This window comes from Vespa velutina, chromosome 13, assembly GCF_912470025.1.
Source record: "Vespa velutina chromosome 13, iVesVel2.1, whole genome shotgun sequence".
Lineage (NCBI taxonomy): Eukaryota > Metazoa > Arthropoda > Insecta > Hymenoptera > Vespidae > Vespa > Vespa velutina.
The window spans coordinates 532876-553035 of record NC_062200.1 but is presented as its reverse complement, the minus strand read 5'-3'; the positions used below and the strand labels follow the sequence as shown (position 1 = coordinate 553035).

The 20160-nt window shown below is 32.0% G+C and overlaps 1 protein-coding gene across 3 annotated transcripts; it reads left to right on the top strand.

Annotated features, from left to right (window-relative positions):
• The first annotated feature begins 225 nt into the window (after window positions 1-225).
• Window positions 226-6109, top strand: LOC124953744 (zinc finger protein 271-like). 3 transcript variants are annotated; one of them, XM_047505577.1, is made up of 14 exons: window positions 226-787; window positions 1459-1729; window positions 1806-1927; window positions 2003-2124; window positions 2207-2349; window positions 2506-2674; window positions 2804-3257; window positions 3465-3802; window positions 3906-4252; window positions 4356-4429; window positions 4546-4777; window positions 4872-5047; window positions 5127-5402; window positions 5532-6109. In XM_047505577.1, the coding sequence occupies exons 1-14, from the start codon at window positions 650-652 to the stop codon at window positions 5715-5717; spliced, it is 3048 nt and encodes a 1015-aa protein (XP_047361533.1). In that variant the 5' UTR covers window positions 226-649; the 3' UTR covers window positions 5718-6109. The 3 variants fall into 3 exon arrangements, with proteins under 3 accessions (XP_047361533.1, XP_047361535.1, XP_047361534.1); XM_047505579.1 differs by having other exon boundaries at window positions 647-952; XM_047505578.1 differs by having other exon boundaries at window positions 647-1309.
• The last annotated feature ends 14051 nt before the right edge of the window (window positions 6110-20160 follow it).

Genomic DNA, 20160 nt, shown 5'->3' with positions numbered 1-20160 from the left:
AAATCTGTTGGAATATAATCGGGATATATGAAATCATTACAAAATATAAATAGATAATATAATGTTATTTCTTGTAGAATTTCTCGGAACTCTTTAATAATAACATAGATACGCGTATCTCTCACCGTATATATATATATATATATATATATATATATATATATGCATATATATAAATATATATATATATATATATACACTTGATAGAAGAGTTACGTATTATCAATATTTTTATAATAACGTAAAATCCCCCACCTTGTTATATTTTCGTGTTATGTGTAAAAATCGAATGAAATCAATAATTTTATTTATAAATTCATGTAACCAACGTGGCCAATATTCGTAAGTTTCAAATGAACGTACTGCACATCCAAGTTGCGCACAGGTTTCTACTTCTGAATGTGATCCAATCGAACTAGACTTAACCTCTGAACGTGAACGAATCGCTCTATAATCATCGATGGTTAATACACACGAACGAATAGTATAGATAGATCTTAAAACAACGATATATTAATGTTTAATAAATAGTATTTATATACGAAAGACTGTATGCATCGAGAATGTCACTGCAACACTCCTTTTCTGTCCACTTTTATTAATCGGACACTAAATTTTCTCTGATGCTGTTACTCATTGTACTATTATCATGGCGGTGGTCCGTCTGTATGATTCTACTATTTGTCGGCTATGTGCGGAAGACAATGGCAATGGAGAATTATTGTATAGGGGTGAGGGTGATGATACAGATTTAAGTTCTATGGTGAATCGCTATTTACCATTAAAGGTACGAAAGACTTTTAAATATACTCGAATATTAGACTACAACTTGACTTCCTACTGCTCACTAAATGATCCATATGGGGGCTCCACTGGTTTTCGTTATACGAGTTTATCGACTACTACACAGATCAAATATTCAATATCGTTCTTGATGATCAATTATCATTAAGTGAGCACCGCAAAAATTAATCTTTATTGATATAAAAATAATGAGGCTAAAAAATGAATACACGTTCCCTTTTGTTACTATTTACACCGTCACATATACTCTCATTATTGGTTAAAAAACTTGTATTTAACGAACACGTGTTTATTTTATCCTATCTACTCCTTCCTCGTTTAATGAACTGTTATTACTGTTCACATAAAATCATTAATTTAACATATGATATCTTATGAAAACATCAAAGATTTGAAAAACATGATAAATTACGTTGAGCAGTTCTATTATATATTATTTTAAAGTGCTGAGTTGAAAACTATTCTCTTATTATTTTATATCATAAAGAAACAAATATAAAAATTGGTAATGTACATATACGATACATATGAATTAAATTCATTGATTCTCATTTCATAGATTTAATATATTAACAATTTTATATTGTTTTGAGATAGTAAATTGATTATATTTAATAATCTGATAGGACTTTCTAGAATTTTTCTTCCTTTTAGATTCGAGATGATGGCAAATTACCTAGAACAATCTGCCCTGGCTGTAATATTCAGCTGGAGGCTACTGTACAATTTTTTAAATTATTGGTGGATGGGCAACAAAAAATACGAGAGATGTGGAAACATCAGGTCGAATTGCAAAGAAAAGCAGAAAGAGAACGTTTACGTGTTGAGAGACAAAATACAGAAGTTATTACAGGATTACCAGATTCTGATAATAACATAAGAAATAGTGAAGATAATCAATTAGAACAACAGATAATCATTAAAGGTAATAGAATATATTTTAGTCTGAAAATAATATTATTGAAATAATATTAAAAATAATATTAATGGTCACTTTTCAGTAATGCCTGATGGATCTTTATATACTGCTGAACATGAAATAAGTTTGCAAATGGAAGGCTTAATTAAACCAAGACGAAAAAGAGGTCGGCCTCCCAAAGTTCATACTGATATGGAATCTAAGGTTTTTAATAAGAGAGTAATGTATTTGAATATATTTATATATTTCTATTTTGTTCAAACTTCATACATTTTTTAGATAATTTTAAAAGAAGACATTATAGAAGGAGTAAGTCAAGGTGAAGAAGATAAACAAGAGGAAGAGATTGAAGAAGTTGATGGTGATGGTAGACGTCGTAGAAAGCGTAAAGTTCCCAAAAGGTAAAAAAGTATATAAATATACTGAACATATGTTTTTAGTATCAAATGTTACCACATCATAATAATTATAAATGAAAAATAGATTTATGGAAGCTGTTCAAGGCAAAGAATTGGAAAGAATATTTAAGGAAGAAGGTGTTATAGATGAAGAAGAGGACGAAGAAGCTGATCATTTTGATGATTCTGAAGAACGATTAAATGTCTCAATTCCAGATGGTCAAGAAGGTTAATTTTAACATATTTAGTAATTATTTGATGTAATTTCTCTTTTAAAGATTATTAAGAATAATTAAATCAGTAGTATATAATAAACATTTGATATTATGGATTGATTTCAGTATGATCACAATAAAATTAATTAAGAAAATTATTCTCTTTCAGAAATAATTGGACATTTAGAAACTGAAGAAGGAAAGGATTTAGGAGAATTAGTAATCGTAAATCGTGGAAGAGGCCGTGGTAGACCAAAATTGCGACGTCGAAAAAATAAATTTACTTGCCAACTATGTGGTAGAGGTTTTTTACAACGTAGTAGATATATTGTACACAAGTAGGTATATTTTTTTCTTTTTTTGTTTTGGTTTTTTATAGACAAATGATTATTGATTAATGAGTTTTATGAATTTTATTATATGAGTTTTATTTTTTTTTATTTTGATTAAATGTTCATGAATTACAGAAGTTTCCATAAAAGTGTAAAATACGAATGTAGAGAATGTAAGAAGTTATTTACAAACAAGGACAATTTTGCACTGCATCAAAAAATGACCCAACATACTGGATGTGGTATTACAGAAATTAGTGATGAACATGATAATCATCAAAACCAGACAGTTGAAAATACAAATTCGGTATCGAATAATGCATCGCCGAATGAAACTAAGGATTCAGGAAATACATTTACAAATAATCAGAATATGGAAATAGTCACAGAGACTTCAGACAAAAATGTAACAAATAATTCAGATACAAATATTATGTGTGGACAATGTGAAAAAACATTTCACACAAAAGAATCATGTGAATTACATGTAAAAATAATTCATGAAAACGAAAAACCATTTATTTGTAACATTTGTAATAAAAGTTTTTCTTATCAAACAAATTTAAAAGGTCATATGCTAACTCATGAGGTATGTAAGAAATATAAAAACCATAGAAAAAAAATATATGTAATATATATAGATATAATTATATGTTATATAAGTATAGATATATACAATATAAATTATAAATATATGTAATATATAGATATAATTTTAGAAAAAGAGTAAATTGAATTATATATTGGTATTTAATAATATTAAAAAGAAAAAAAATCATAAAAATTTTTATTAAAGGGAAACAAATCGGACAAAGGATATCCTTGTGATATTTGTGGAAAAGTATTAAATCATCCAAGTTCTGTTGTATATCATAAAGAAGCTGAACACAATAATGGCCGTCGTTTTGTATGTAATAAATGTGGAAAGAGTTTTAAACATAAGCAATTATTACAACGTCACCAACTTGTACATTCTGATGATCGACCTTATGTATGCAAATCATGTAATGCTAGCTTTAAAACAAAAGCAAATTTAATTAATCACCAGTCTACACATACAGGCGAGAAAAAATATTTTTGTGAAATATGTGGTCAACAGTTTGCTCATAAAACCAGCTTGACTTTACATTACAGGTGATTACATTGATTGTTATGATTATATTATTGCAATATGTGATTTTATTTGTTATTTTATTTGTCACTTTGTTTTTTGTTTTAATACCATGACATGTTTTAGGTGGCATACCGGTCATAAACCATATACTTGTGAAGTTTGTCACAAAAGTTTTTCCCAAAATGGTAATCTTCAAGAGCATATGCGCATACATACTGGAGAAAAACCATACTGTTGTGATTATTGTGGACGTAAATTTACAACTTCGTCACAATTTAAATTACATGTTAAACGTCATACTGGTGAACGTCCATGGAAATGTGAGTTTTGTGCCAAATGTTTTCTACATAAAGATACCTGGAAGTGTCACGTACGTAGGCATAAAGGAGAGAGACCTTTCCAATGTGCCCATTGTAATCGTGGGTTTACAGAACAATGGGCTTTAAAAAAACATCTTCGGTTACACACAGGTATTAGTTCATATAAGTAATATGTAGTATTTATATACGGTGCTTCATATTTTAAATTACATTATCTATTGTTTTTATACTGTATATTAAATTTATTGTACAGGTGAAAAACCATATTCTTGTGATGTTTGTGGAAAAGCTTTTGCTGATTGTTCTAACTTAACAAAACATAAAAAGGTAATTTATAATTTAAAACATTAGTTATTATATATCATTTTCTACTGTATGTAGATAACAGAATATATATATATATATATACATATACATATAATAAAAAACAATTCATTGCACAGGTGCATAGAGAAAGCAAAGTTTTAACATTAGGTGAAATAACTGAAGGTTCTGCAGTTGGTGAAGTATGGCAAATCTTACCAGGCTCCCAAGAGACAGATGAAAATTCATTAAGTGATCAAATGGCTCAAGTCATTACGGCGGAAGAAACATCTGCAGATGGAATACAACAAATTATTTATGTCTCTTATCAAGATCCTGATGATCCCAATTTATCAAGAACATTGCATTTTGGTATCATTATAATTTATTTATCCTGCCAGGCTAAATATAAGATATATTTCAGTATTTGAAAGATAAGAAAACATAAATTACGTTTAATTTATAGTTGATGCTGGTATGATGCGTGAAAAAGAAGGAATGGTAAGTACTCCAGGGCAATCTTTACCTCATTTGGATGTTGAAAGTGAAATACTCCCCGACCAAACGCATAATCACCACACAGCCAATACTTCGGATGAACGAATGGATATGGAACTATCGGAGCCAGATTTACAATTACAAGTAAAATAAAAATAATATAATAAAATTTTAAATATATATTAATATCGATAAAATAATCATTGAATTTTGTTTTTTCTAGATTACAGATGAAGAAGGTAATCCAATTCCACTTTCTATACAAGACGCAAGACAATTATTATCACAAGGACAATTTGTTAGTCAGTTAAATGATGGTCAAACTATTAGAGTTCATTCAGGTGTAATCACTCAAGAGTTTGCAGGATCTTTAGGTGTTCATGTAAATCAGAATAGTAATGTATCAACAGTGAATAATACTGCAATCAATGAAGTAAATAAAACAAGTTCAATATCAACTATACAAACGGATGCAGAAGCAATTGTCAAAGCATTAGAAGTAAGTTTATCTACTTGTGCTTTTCATATTTATATAAATCTCTTGCATATCGTTATATCTAGAAGAAATTGATATTATTTATAAATAGTGAAATATTTCAAGTTTCATTAAAAAAATTTGATTATTTAGGATGAAGATACAGATGCAACAGCTGTTGCTACTATAAATCAAATGGGAGGCGAAGATCAGGCAGAAATATCAGATGGACAACAAGCTATAGAATTTACAACACAGGATGGACAAAAAGTTCGACTTGTTGCTTCATACCATGTTGATCCATTGCAACTTGCTTCAGAGTACCTGACTATTGTATAAAATCAATAATTTATATAGCAAAATAATTACTAACGAATAGAACAAAAAATACTGATAAGTTAATCAGACAAAAAAATGAATCATAAATAAATGTAATATGTACTAAATATTATAGCTTAAACTTATTACTTATCTAATAAAATGTAGCTATTACAATCATTAATAGTGTATTTGCAAGTAGAAGTAATGAAATGGATTTTATTTTTTACTTTACTTTGGTTACAAACATTTTATGTAATAAATGTTAACAAGAGGGTATAAATTTATTTTACATCATTTGGCATAATTGTTTTAATATTAAAAAGACGGAAATGTGCGAGAAATTTAAAACAATTTCTGTATAAAAGTCCTATACTATGTACACTGTGTACGATAAAATAATATTTAAACAATAGTACATTTATTTAAACATTAAATACACAGAAACGCGCGCGAGACTTAGAATAATATTAATTATATAGTCCGATACTTTTAAATTTACATTTCGGTGTAGTTGGCCTTGTGCAATATAAACATAAACGCGCTTTCTTTTAACTTTGACAGTTTCCGAGTTTGTTCTCTCTTGCACTCCGACCTGTGCACATCGCAATTCTCTTTTTCTAATCGCGGGAACTTAGAAATTAATACTCTCGGTAATTTTATAATTATTTAAGCAATATTTCGAGTACACGGGATAGTGTAAAGTAATATTTAAACAATAGTTCATTTATTTAAACATTATAAAGTCGAAAACGCGCGCGGACTTAGAATAATATTAATTGTATAGTCCGATACTTTCAAATTTATATTTCGGTGTAGTTGGCCTTGTGTAATATAAACATAAACGCGCTTTCTTTTAACTTTGACAGTTTCCGAGTTTGTTCTCTCTTGCACTCCGACCTGTGCACATCGCAATTCTCTTTTTCTAATCGCGAGAACTTAGAAATTAATACTTACGCTAATTTTATAATTATTTAAACAATATTTCGAGCACGCGGGATAGTGTAAAGTAATATTTAAACAATAGTTCATTTATTTAAACATAATAAAGACGAAAACGCGCGCGGACTTAGAATAATATTAATTATATATTCCGATACTTTCAAATTTATATTTCGGTGTAGTTGGCCTTGTGTAATATAAACATAAACGCGCTTTCTTTTAACTTTGACAGTTTCCGAGTTTGTTCTCCCTTGCACTCCGACCTGTGCACATCGCAATTCTCTTTTTCTAATCGCGGGAACTTAAAAATTAATACTCTCGGTAATTTTATAATTATTTAAGCAATATTTCGAGTACGCGGGATAGTGTAAAGTAATATTTAAACAATAGTTCATTTATTTAAACATTATAAAGTCGAAAACGCGCGCGGACTTAGAATAATATTAATTGTATAGTCCGATACTTTCAAATTTATATTTCGGTGTAGTTGGCCTTGTGTAATATAAACATAAACGCGCTTTCTTTTAACTTTGACAGTTTCCGAGTTTGTTCTCTCTTGCACTCCGACCTGTGCACATCGCAATTATCTTTTTCTTATCGCGAGTACTTAGAAATTAATACTTACGCTAATTTTATAATTATTTAAATAATATTTCGAGCACGCGGGATAGTGTAAAGTAATATTTAAACAATAGTTCATTTATTTAAACATTATAAAGTCGAAAACGCGCGCGGACTTAGAATAATATTAATTGTATAGTCCGATACTTTCAAATTTATATTTCGGTGTAGTTGGCCTTGTGTAATATAAACATAAACGCGCTTTCTTTTAACTTTGACAGTTTCCGAGTTTGTTCTCTCTTGCACTCCGACCTGTGCACATCGCAATTCTCTTTTTCTAATCGCGAGAACTTAGAAATTAATACTTACGCTAATTTTATAATTATTTAAACAATATTTCGAGCACGCGGGATAGTGTAAAGTAATATTTAAACAATAGTTTATTTATTTAAACATAATAAAGACGAAAACGCGCGCGGACTTAGAATAATATTAATTGTATAGTCCGATACTTTCAAATTTATATTTCAGTGTAGTTGGCCTTGTGTAATATAAACATAAACGCGCTTTCTTTTAACTTTGACAGTTTCCGAGTTTGTTCTCTCTTGCCCTCCGACCTGTGCACATCGCAACTCTCTTTTTCTAATCGCGAGAACTTAGAAATTAATACTTACGCTAATTTTATAATTATTTAAACATTATTTCGAGCACGCGGGATAGTGTAAAGTAATATTTAAACAATAGTTCATTTATTTAAACATAATAAAGTCGAAAACGCGCGCGGACTTAGAATAATATTAATTGTATAGTCGGATACTTTCAAATTTATATTTCGGTGTAGTTGGCCTTGTGTAATATAAACATAAACGCGCTTTCTTTTAACTTTGACAGTTTCCGAGTTTGTTCTCTCTTGCCCTCCGACCTGTGCACATCGCAATTCTCTTTTTCTAATCGCGGGAACTTAGAAATTAATACTCTCGGTAATTTTATAATTATTTAAGCAATATTTCGAATACGCGGGATAGTGTAAAGTAATATTTAAACAATAGTTCATTTATTTAAACATTATAAAGTCAAAAACGCGCGCGGACTTAGAATAATATTAATTGTATAGTCCGATACTTTCAAATTTATATTTCAGTGTAGTTGGCCTTGTGTAATATAAACATAAACGCGCTTTCTTTTAAGTTTGACAGTTTCCGAGTTTATTCTCTCTTGCCCTCCGACCTGTGCACATCGCAATTCTCTTTTTCTAATCGCGGGAACTTAGAAATTAATACTCTCGGTAATTTTATAATTATTTAAGCAATATTTCGAGTACGCGGGATAGTGTAAAGTAATATTTAAACAATAGTTCATTTATTTAAACATTATAAAGTCGAAAACGCGCGCGGACTTAGAATAATATTAATTGTATAGTCCGATACTTTCAAATTTATATTTCAGTGTAGTTGGCCTTGTGTAATATAAACATAAACGCGCTTTCTTTTAAGTTTGACAGTTTCCGAGTTTATTCTCTCTTGCCCTCCGACCTGTGCACATCGCAATTCTCTTTTTCTAATCGCGGGAACTTAGAAATTAATACTCTCGGTAATTTTATAATTATTTAAGCAATATTTCGAGTACGCGGGATAGTGTAAAGTAATATTTAAACAATAGTTCATTTATTTAAACATTATAAAGTCGAAAACGCGCGCGGACTTAGAATAATATTAATTATATATTCCGATACTTTCAAATTTATATTTCGGTGTAGTTGGCCTTGTGTAATATAAACATAAACGCGCTTTCTTTTAACTTTGACAGTTTCCGAGTTTATTCTCTCTTGCCCTCCGACCTGTGCACATCGCAATTCTCTTTTTCTAATCGCGGGAACTTAGAAAATAATACTCTCGGTAATTTTATAATTATTTAAGCAATATTTCGAGTACGCGGGATAGTGTAAAGTAATATTTAAACAATAGTTCATTTATTTAAACATAATAAAGTCGAAAACGCGCGCGGACTTAGAATAATATTAATTGTATAGTCCGATACTTTCAAATTTATATTTCAGTGTAGTTGGCCTTGTGTAATATAAACATAAACGCGCTTTCTTTTAAGTTTGACAGTTTCCGAGTTTATTCTCTCTTGCCCTCCGACCTGTGCACATCGCAACTCTCTTTTTCTAATCGCGAGAACTTAGAAATTAATACTTACGCTAATTTTATAATTATTTAAACAATATTTCGAGCACGCGGGATAGTGTAAAGTAATATTTAAACAATAGTTCATTTATTTAAACATTATAAAGTCGAAAACGCGCGCGGACTTAGAATAATATTAATTGTATAGTCCGATACTTTCAAATTTATATTTCAGTGTAGTTGGCCTTGTGTAATATAAACATAAACGCGCTTTCTTTTAACTTTGACAGTTTCCGAGTTTGTTCTCTCTTGCACTCCGACCTGTGCACATCGCAATTCTCTTTTTCTAATCGCGGGAACTTAGAAATTAATACTCTCGGTAATTTTATAATTATTTAAGCAATATTTCGAGTACGCGGGATAGTGTAAAGTAATATTTAAACAATAGTTCATTTATTTAAACATTATAAAGTCGAAAACGCGCGCGGACTTAGAATAATATTAATTATATATTCCGATACTTAAAAATTTTCGTTTCGGGGTAGTTGGCCTTGTGTAATATAAACATAAACGCACTTTCTCTTAACTTTGACAGTTTCCGAGTAATTTTCTCTTGCACTCTGACGAGTAAAGATTGATATTCTGTCTTTTTATTGTTTTGGAGGATTACCGAATTAGTTCTCCTTTATCCTTTGACGAGTAAGCATCGATAGTCTCTCAGGAAGTCGTTGCTGCAAGCATCAACGAATATTTGAGGTAAATATATTTTTATATTGCACATTTTTTCAATAATTTTTATAGTGTCTTATTATAATATAACAGTGATATTAATAATTTTGTTTTTATTTCTTTGTTTCAGTATATCGTAACAACCGCACGCGAAGCAATGATGAAATCGATTATTTGTGTCGCTTAAATAAGAATATCGCAGGGTAGAAGCAGTGTTCGTTCGTTCGCGTTTTGTATTTTAAACAGCAATGTTTTAATATGGTCTGCGTGCAATGCAGTCGGTATAGTCAATGTTTGTTCGCAAAGTTTATAAATTGTTTAACAGTCGCACAGACTGTATTTATAAAAGACAGTAAATTTTCGCGAAGTAAATTCAGTGACCGTTCGTTAAAAAATACCTATCGCGTAATAGAGTCAGTGCATCATTGAAGAAATTGTTGATCAACTTCGATGACGACCTGCGTAATTAACAATTTCGACTTAAACCGCGGACGAGTGTTTTGGAGCCAACGCAGAACTTCTTAAATGGTGAGTGAATTTTTAAGTCCCTCCGATCACTCAATCATGTCAGGGACGAAAGGTCCGAATTGGCACGAGTGATTGGTTGTAATTAATTAGTAGAAGAGCATTGAGTGACCACGAGTAAATTTCTTCGGAGATTTACTCCTGAATGGTTTTTTATTTTTTTATTTATTTATTAAATCAGGATAAGTTCTTCTTGTACAAACGTTTTTATAATTATTTCAAATTTTCGATGTATTAATTCATTTTGAAATATTTTGCTTGCTCGGAAATATAAAAAAAATCGTTATTCATGAGTTTAAATAAAGAATGTACAAGAAGATATTCGCGATGGATAGTCTCTCGATTACAAGCGTAATTGTACATGATTTTCTTATAATAATAAAAGTATTCGCTTGTAAGAAGGAACATCCAAGGATTTGCTTTATATTTATATTTTTAAATAAATATTAATTAAATATTTTATTAATTTGTACTGATAAAAGATAAGTCTCATTAGAGTCATTGCTTTTGAAAGAGAAAAGTCGAGTAGAATAATTGCTAAAAATCAAAGAGACTTGTAGAGTCACAGTCCGTAAGCTTAGATAATTAAATTAATTAATTTTTAGCTCAGGATTTTCAGCAATTAATATACTAATTTTAATTTTTTTTAGGCTACCAATAATTGTGTAATGATTTTCTTTTATATCTTATAATTTCGAATAAAATTTTGTCGTTACAGTTTCTGAAGAATATTCGATTTGATTAGGGCACGAAGTAAACAAGATGCTATATGTCAAAGAGACCCTCACAAACTGTGACTCAAGAGGATTATCAGGTTATTGAGTTATTTTCGAAGATTCACTAGAAATTTTCGAGAATGGCTCTTATTCGTATTTTAATTTTACCATGCTGTCACTCAAAATGCTCCTTATGGTGATGGGTGTAGGGGTGTAGATTTAAAAATCTGAGACGAAGTAACATTCTCACATTGCCACGCTTATGCGAATAGGATTATTTCATATTTTATGCATTTTTAATATTAAACTTAAGACATAAATTTTATACATTTTTTCTTTTCTAAAATTCAATTGAATTTATGATTTTAGTTTAGTAAAATCAAATTTTAGTTTATTTTTTTAGTTTAAAATTTAGTTTAGTAAAATCAAATTTTACGTTAAAGTCGATTGATAAGTTTTATACATTTTTTCTTTTCGAAAGATCAATTAAATTTATAATTTTATTTTAATAAAATCGAATTCTATAATAAAATAATGTATCTATGAAATGTACAAGTAATATAATATTTCTTTCAGAGAAAATAATATTTCTTTTTTTCAGTGTTCAACATATTTCATTTCTTTTTAATTAATCTCTTATTTTTCTTATGTTTAATTAAATTAAATTCAAAATTTTATCGTTCGTATAATTAATAATGTATAAATATTCTTTTTTCTTTCTTTATTTCTTTTCAGCTAGTTCTAGATCGTGCGGGTCGCCAACACGGGAAGGAATAATTAATAAAGAAGATTATCTTAACATTTAAATAATGTACGATATAAGTAAAGTATAATTAATTAATATTTAAACAACAGAATATTCTTAGCAATCTTATAAAGATCATACATAAGTACTACCATAAACTATTGATTAATAGATATACTATCGCACAGAAAACTTTCTTCACTGTCATTTCTATATATCTAATTTAATCTCATCCTTTATATATCTCGGGTGGGACCCATGGAATGGGCACATGGGCCTCTGTGCGGGTTTCAGCATCTTATAGAGCTGCTTCTATTTTTTTCTCTTTCTGGGGCTCTCTTTTCTATTTCATATTTTTCATACTAATTTACTATTATTAATTATGATTTATAAGTCTCGGATGGGACCCATGGGATAGGCCCATGGGCGTGGGCCTCTGTGCGGGTTACTGTTTCAGCATTTTATAGAGCTGCTTCTCTTTTTTTCTCTTTCTGGGGCTCTCTTTTCTATTTCATATTTTTCATACTGATTTACTATTATTAATTATGATTTATAAGTCTCGGGTGGGACCCATGGGATGGGCCCATGGGTGTGGGCCTCTGTGCGGGTTACTGTTTCAGCATCTTATAGAGCTGCTTCTCTTTTTTTCTCTTTCTGGGGCTCTCTTTTCTATTTCATATTTTTCATACTGATTTACTATTATTAATTATGATTTATAAGTCTCGGGTGGGACCCATGGGATGGGGACATGGGTGTGGGCTTCTGTGCGGGTTGCTGTCTCAGCATCGTGTAGAGCTGCATCTATTTTCTTATTTTTCTGCAGCTTTCTTTTCTATCTAATATTTTTCTTCTTTAATTATGTTTTTAATTATGTTATTAATATGTTATTTCTTTTCAGATTTTTATTATGTTATTTATTTTTAATTATGTTATTAATATGTTATTTCTTTTCAGATTTTTATTATGTTATTTATTTTTAATTATGTTTCTTTAATATTTATTTGTTATTTCCTTTTAATTATGTTTTTAATATATTCTTATTAATTATGATTTATAGGTTTTAGGTAGGAACCATTAGAAGATGCGGGCTGCTATTTCAGCGTCATGAAGAGCTGCTTCTATTTTCTTATCTTTTTGCAGCTTGCTTTTCTATCTCATATTTTTCTTCTTTAATTATATTTTTAATTGTGTTATTAATATGTTATTTCTTTTTATTATGTCTTTTCAGAATATGATAATGTTATTTCTTTTTAATTATGTTTTTTAAATATTTATTTGTTATTTCTTTTTAATTATGTTTTTATGTTTTTAGGTTTGTTATTAATATGTTCTTATTAATTTTAATTTTTAAGTATTAGGTAGGACCTTCTATTTTCTTATCTTTCAGCAGCTCTCTTTTATTACTCATATTTTTCTTGTTTAATAATGTTTTTAATTATGTTTTTTATTATGGTTTTAATTATATTTTTTATTATGGTTTTAATTATGGTACTAATATATTTTTATTAATTATGATTAATGTTTTAGGTGGGAGCCATGTGATGATGCGGTCTGCTGTTTCAACATCGTGCAGAGTTGCTTCTATTTTCTCATCTTTCTGCAACTCTCTTATTTATTTATATATATTTACTTTCTATTTTATTTATTTTTTATTTATATTCTATGTACATATTATCTTCTATTTTCTTCCTTTTTTCTTTCTCTTGCTTTCTCCTTATCTTTTTCTTTTCCAGGATAGATCATCAAGGGATAGGGTCCACCTGCGGCCGGATGATACATCGCATTGCAGGATCCATCATCGATTTTTACGCGCGAATACGGGAAGGATAGGAAGAACACTGGCGCGCGTGTCGACGTGCACAAGCGTGGGTGTTCTCGGGCGCGATTAAACTTCGTTTGGTTGTTCGTATCGAAAACGCGAATTTAGAGTAGAGTCACCGTTTTTCTAACACTCACGTGAATGAACACGGGCGCGACTTAAAAGTCCTACCGGGGACTTCGTTTATATTTGCTCGAATATTCGATTAGATTACCTCGCGAACGCGTTTTTTTAGAGTAGAGTCACCGTTTTCCGAATACTTGCGTGGGTGTCCGGGCGCGATAAAAAGTCCTATCATGGACTTCGTTTTAGTGTTGAAATTCGGGGTGCGCGAACGGCTTGCCTTGTAGTGCTGTACATAACTAGCTGGTATTATGATAATTCTCATATTTGTGTGAAGGGGTAAAAACCCTCCGCAAATATCATCGGAAGTCTAAATACCGGTTAACTAATGTCACTTTGGATTTCAACTTAGAGTCACCGTTATTCTAACACTCACGTGAGTGTTCGCGTGCGCGATTAAAAGTCCTACCGGGGACTTCGTTTTGTTTGCTCGAATATTCGATTAGTTTATTTAGAGTAGAGTCACCGTTTTCCGAACACTTGCGTGGGTGTCCGGGCGCGATTAAAAGTCCTATCATGGACTTCGTTTTAGTGTTGAAATTCGGGGTACGCTTCGGATTTCAACTTAGAGTCACCGTTATTCTAACACACACGTGAGTGTTCGCGTGCGCGATTGAAAGTCCTACCGGGGACTTCGTTTTGTTTCTTCGACATTTCGATTAGATTACTTCGCGAATTTGGATAGAACAGTAGAATCTACGTAATTATAATACACGTGAGTGCCGCGAACGCGATAAATGCGCTTTGATTGTTCGAAATTCGGAAGCACGAATTCAGATGTGCTTAATAATCCGTTATGCCTGAGCCGAGGGTGTTGAACGGTAAAGCTTTCTGTAAGTGGGGTCCCTGTAGCTAAGGCTAGATACTTCCTGTTAGCTTTGAACCATGCCCAAAATATCCGAAGCGAAAGGCATAAGGGATCGGTATCGCGGAACGCGGATTTTAGAGTAAATTAGAATCACCGTTAGCCCGTGGGTCTCCACATGCAGCAACTTCCACGTAGTGAGACCTGGGTCGTTAATACTTGCAAAGTCTAATTATAAATCTTATAATACAAGTATTATCGAGCAAATGGCTGCATATTGTACAACTTTTCCATTATCTTTTCAATCTAATGCCAACTAAACATTAATATATTTTCATTTTATATAGCTAATAATACTTCAAAAGAAGAAATATAGCAGAAATCTATTGTACAATAATTTCTCAGAGAAACGAAAAGGAAATTTTTCTATCTCTCTTTTATGTCCACTGTCATTTCTATTTATTCTTATTTACTTTCATTAATTATACTTTATATATCTCGGGTGGGACCCACGGGTGGGGCCTGTGGGGGAGGGCTTCTGTGCGGGTTGCTGTCTCAGCATCATATAGAACTGTTTCTCTTGTCTTATCTTTTTGGGGCTCTCTATTCTTCTCTTTCTGGGGCTCTCTTTTCTTTTTCATATTTTTCTTTTTCAATTATGTTTTCAATTATGTTATTAATATGTTATTTATGTATTTTTAATATTTATTTATGTTGTTTTTTCTAATTATATATTTAATTATGTGTTTAATTATGTTTTTGATTATGTTTTTGATTATGATTTATAATGCTGCATCTCTTGTTTCTTTTTCTAGGTCTCATCTATTTATATATATTTATTTTCTATTTGTATTTTATATATGTACATATATATTATTCTGTTTTATATATATTTTTGTTCTTTTATTTCCTCTTAATCTTTTTCTTTTACAGTATAGGTCATCGAGGGATAGGTTCAACAGCGACCGGATGATACATCACATGGCAGGATTCATCATCGATTTTTACGCGCGAATACGGGAAGGATAGGAAGAACACTGGCGCGCGTGTCGGCGGGCACAGGCGTGGGTGTTCTCGGGCGCGATTATATTACGTTTGATTGTTCGAATCGAAAACGCGAATTGTAGAGTAGAATCATCGTTTTTCTAACACTTCCGTGGGTGTTCGGGCGCGATTAAAGGTCCTACCGTGGACTTCGTTTTATTTACTCGAAAATCTCGATGGGGGTACTTCGCGAATTTCGGCTTAACAGTAGAATCTACGTAATTATAACACACACGTGAGTGTCGCGACGCGATTAGTATTTCTAAGGAGTGCGCTTTGTTTGTTCGAAATTCGGAAAGCACGAATACGGATGTGCTTAATAATCCGTTATGTCTGAAGCGGACGGTGCAAACGGTGGAGCTATCTGTAAGAGGTGTGCTGTAGCTAAGCTACGCATACCCTGTTAGTTAAGAAGCCAGTGCATTGAAGCGGAAAGGTATTGCGGATCGGTATCGCGGTACGCGGATTTTAGAGTAGAGTAACCGTCAGTCCGTGGGTCTCCACATGCAGCAACTTCCACGTAGTGAGACCTGGGTCGTTAATACTTGCAAAGTTTAATTATAAATCTTATAATACAAGTATTATCGAGCGAATGGCTGCATATTGTACAACTTTTCCATTATCTTTTCAATCTAATGCCAACTAAACATTAATATATTTTCATTTTATATAGCTAATAATACTTCAAAAGAAGAAATATAGCAGAAATCTATTGTACAATAATTTCTCAGAGAAACGAAAAGGAAATTTTTCTATCTCTCTTTTATGTCCACTGTCATTTCTATTTATTCTTATTTACTTTCATTAATTATACTTTATATATCTCGGGTGGGACCCACGGGTGGGGCCTGTGGGGGAGGGCTTCTGTGCGGGTTGCTGTCTCAGCATCATATAGAACTGTTTCTCTTGTCTTATCTTTTTGGGGCTCTCTATTCTTCTCTTTCTGGGGCTCTCTTGTCTTTTTCCGGCTCTCTTTTCTATCTCATATTTTTCTTTTTTAATTATGTTTTCAATTATGTTATTAATATGTTATTTATGTATTTTTAATATTTATTTATGTTGTTTTTTTTCTAATTATATATTTAATTATGTGTTTAATTATGTTTTTGATTATGATTTATAATGCTGCATCTCTTGTTTCTTTTTCTAGGTCTCATCTATTTATATATATTTATTTTCTATTTGTATTTTATATATGTACATATATATTATTCTGTTTTATATATATTTTTGTTCTTTTATTTCCTCTTAATCTTTTTCTTTTACAGTATAGGTCATCGAGGGATAGGTTCAACAGCGACCGGATGATACATCACATGGCAGGATTCATCATCGATTTTTACGCGCGAATACGGGAAGGATAGGAAGAACACTGGCGCGCGTGTCGGCGGGCACAGGCGTGGGTGTTCTCGGGCGCGATTATATTACGTTTGATTGTTCGAATCGAAAACGCGAATTGTAGAGTAGAATCATCGTTTTTCTAACACTTCCGTGGGTGTTCGGGCGCGATTAAAGGTCCTGCCGTGGACTTCGTTTTATTTACTCGAAAATCTCGATGGGGGTACTTCGCGAATTTCGGCTTAACAGTAGAATCTACGTAATTATAACACACACGTGAGTGTCGCGACGCGATTAGTATTTCTAAGGAGTGCGCTTTGTTTGTTCGAAATTCGGAAAGCACGAATTCGGATGTGCTTAATAATCCGTTATGTCTGAAGCGGACGGTGCAAACGGTGGAGCTATCTGTAAGAGGTGTGCTGTAGCTAAGCTACGCATACCCTGTTAGTTAAGAAGCCAGTGCATTGAAGCGGAAAGGTATTGCGGATCGGTATCGCGGTACGCGGATTTTAGAGTAGAGTAACCGTCAGTCCGTGGGTCTCCACATGCAGCAACTTCCACGTAGTGAGACCTGGGTCGTTAATACTTGCAAAGTTTAATTATAAATCTTATAATACAAGTATTATCGAGCAAATGGCTGCATATTGTATAACTTTTCCAATATTTTTTCAATCTAATTTCAACTAAACATTAACATATTTCCATCTTATATAGCTAATAATACTTCGAAAGAAGAAATATAATAGAATTTATTGTACAATGATTTCTTACAGAACGACAAGGAAATTTATCTATCACAATTTTATGTCCGTTGTCATTCCTATTTATTCTTATTTACTCTAACTAATTATCCTTTATCCTTATCTCGGGTGGGACCCATGGGAGGGGCCCATGGGTGAGGGCCTCTGTGCGGGTTGCTGTCTCAGCATCGTGTAAAACTTGGCTTTCTTCTCTTTCTGGGGCCCTCTTTCCTTTCTTTTCCGGCTCTCTTTTCTATCTTATATTTTTCATTTGTAATTGTTTTTAATTTTGTCTTTAATATACTCTTATTAATTATGATTTATAGTCTCGGGTGGGACCCATGTGATGGGGCCATGGGTGTGGGCCTCTGTGCGGGTTACTATCTCAGCATCGTCTAAAGGTGCTTGTATTTTCTTATCTTTCTGTAGCTTTCGTTTCTATTTCATATTTTTTTTTCTGTAATTATATTTTTAATTATGTTATTAATATGTTATTTATTTTCATTATGTTTTTCAGATTTTAATTATGTTATTTCTTTTTAATTATGTATTTATGTTTTTAATTATGTTATTAACATGTTATTTCTTTTTATTATGTCTTTTCAGATTTTAATTATGTTATTTCTTTTTATTATGTCTTTTCAGATTTTAATTATGTTATTTCTTTTTATTATGTATTTATGTTTTTAATTATGTTATTAACATGTTATTTCTTTTTACTATGTCCTTTCAGATTTTAATTATGTTATTTATTTTTCATTATGTATTTATGTTTTTAATTATGTTATTAATATATTCTTATTAATTATGATTTATATGCTTTAGGTGGGACCCATGGGATGATGCGGGCTGCTTCTTCAGCATCGTGCACAGCTGCTTGTTTCTACGTTTCTTTCTCTAGCTTTCTTATTTATTCATATATATTTATTTTCTATTATATTCTATTTATAATCTATATATATATATATTATGTTCTATTTTATATAATTTCTTTCTTTATCTTATTTTCTCCTTAGCTTCTTCTTTTCCAGTATAGATCATCGAGGAATGGATTCATCTGCGGTCGGAAACATCGTTGCATTGCTCGATTCATCACCGATTTTTACACGCGAATACGAAGAGAACAGGAAGAACGTCGGCGGGCACAGGCGTGAATGTTCACGGTGCAGATAAAAGGCTTATGGGGGACTTTTTATATGTAAGTAAATTCGATTTATCGCGCGAATGCGATTTTTGGAGTACAGTTACCGTTATTCTAACACTCGCGAATTAAAGATCAATGGGTATGGGCTTCTATGCTGGCTGTTATAGCTTTTATTGATTGCTTTTCTTTCTCTAGATCTCTTTTATATCTCATATTTTCTCTCTTTCTGTTCTTATTTTTCAGGGATCATCGAGGGATCATCGAGCAATATTGTGATGCGCGCGAGGGTCTCGTCTATCTTTTCTTTTCTTTCTCATATTTTCTCCGTTTCTTCGTTTTCTCCGATCTGGATCATCGATTCATCATCGATTTTTACGCGCGAATACGGGAAGGATAGGAAGAACACTGGCGCGCGTGTCGGCGAGCACAGGCGTGGGTGTTCTCGGGCGCGATTATATTACGTTTGATTGTTCGTATCGAAAACGCGAATTTAGAGTAGAGTCACCGTTTTTCTAACACTCACGTGAATGAACGCGGGCGCGACTTAAAAGTCCTACCGGGGACTTCGTTTATATTTGCTCGAATATTCGATTAGATTACCTCGCGAACGCGTTTTTTTAGAGTAGAGTCACCGTTTTCCGAATACTTGCGTGGGTGTTCGGGCGCGATTAAAAGTCCTATCATGGACTTCGTTTTAGTGTTGAAATTCGGGGTGCGCGAACGGCTTGCCTTGTAGTGCTGTACATGTAGCTAGCCGATGTTATGACAGTCCTCTTATTTGTAAGCGGGGGAAAATCCCTCGCCCAAATAACATCGAAAGTCAAAATACCGGTTAACTTATGTCACTTTGGATTTCAACTTAGAGTCACCGTTATTATAACACTCACGTGAGTGTTCGTGTGCGCGATTAAAAGTCCTACCGGGGACTTCGTTTTGTTTGCTCGAATATTCGATTAGTTTATTTAGAGTAGAGTCACCGTTTTCCGAACATTTGCGTGGGTGTCCGGGCGCGATTAAAAGTCCTATCATGGACTTCCGTTTAGTGTTGAAATTCGAGGTGCGCGAACGGTGTCACCTAGTAGTGCAGTACATGTAGCTGATCGACAT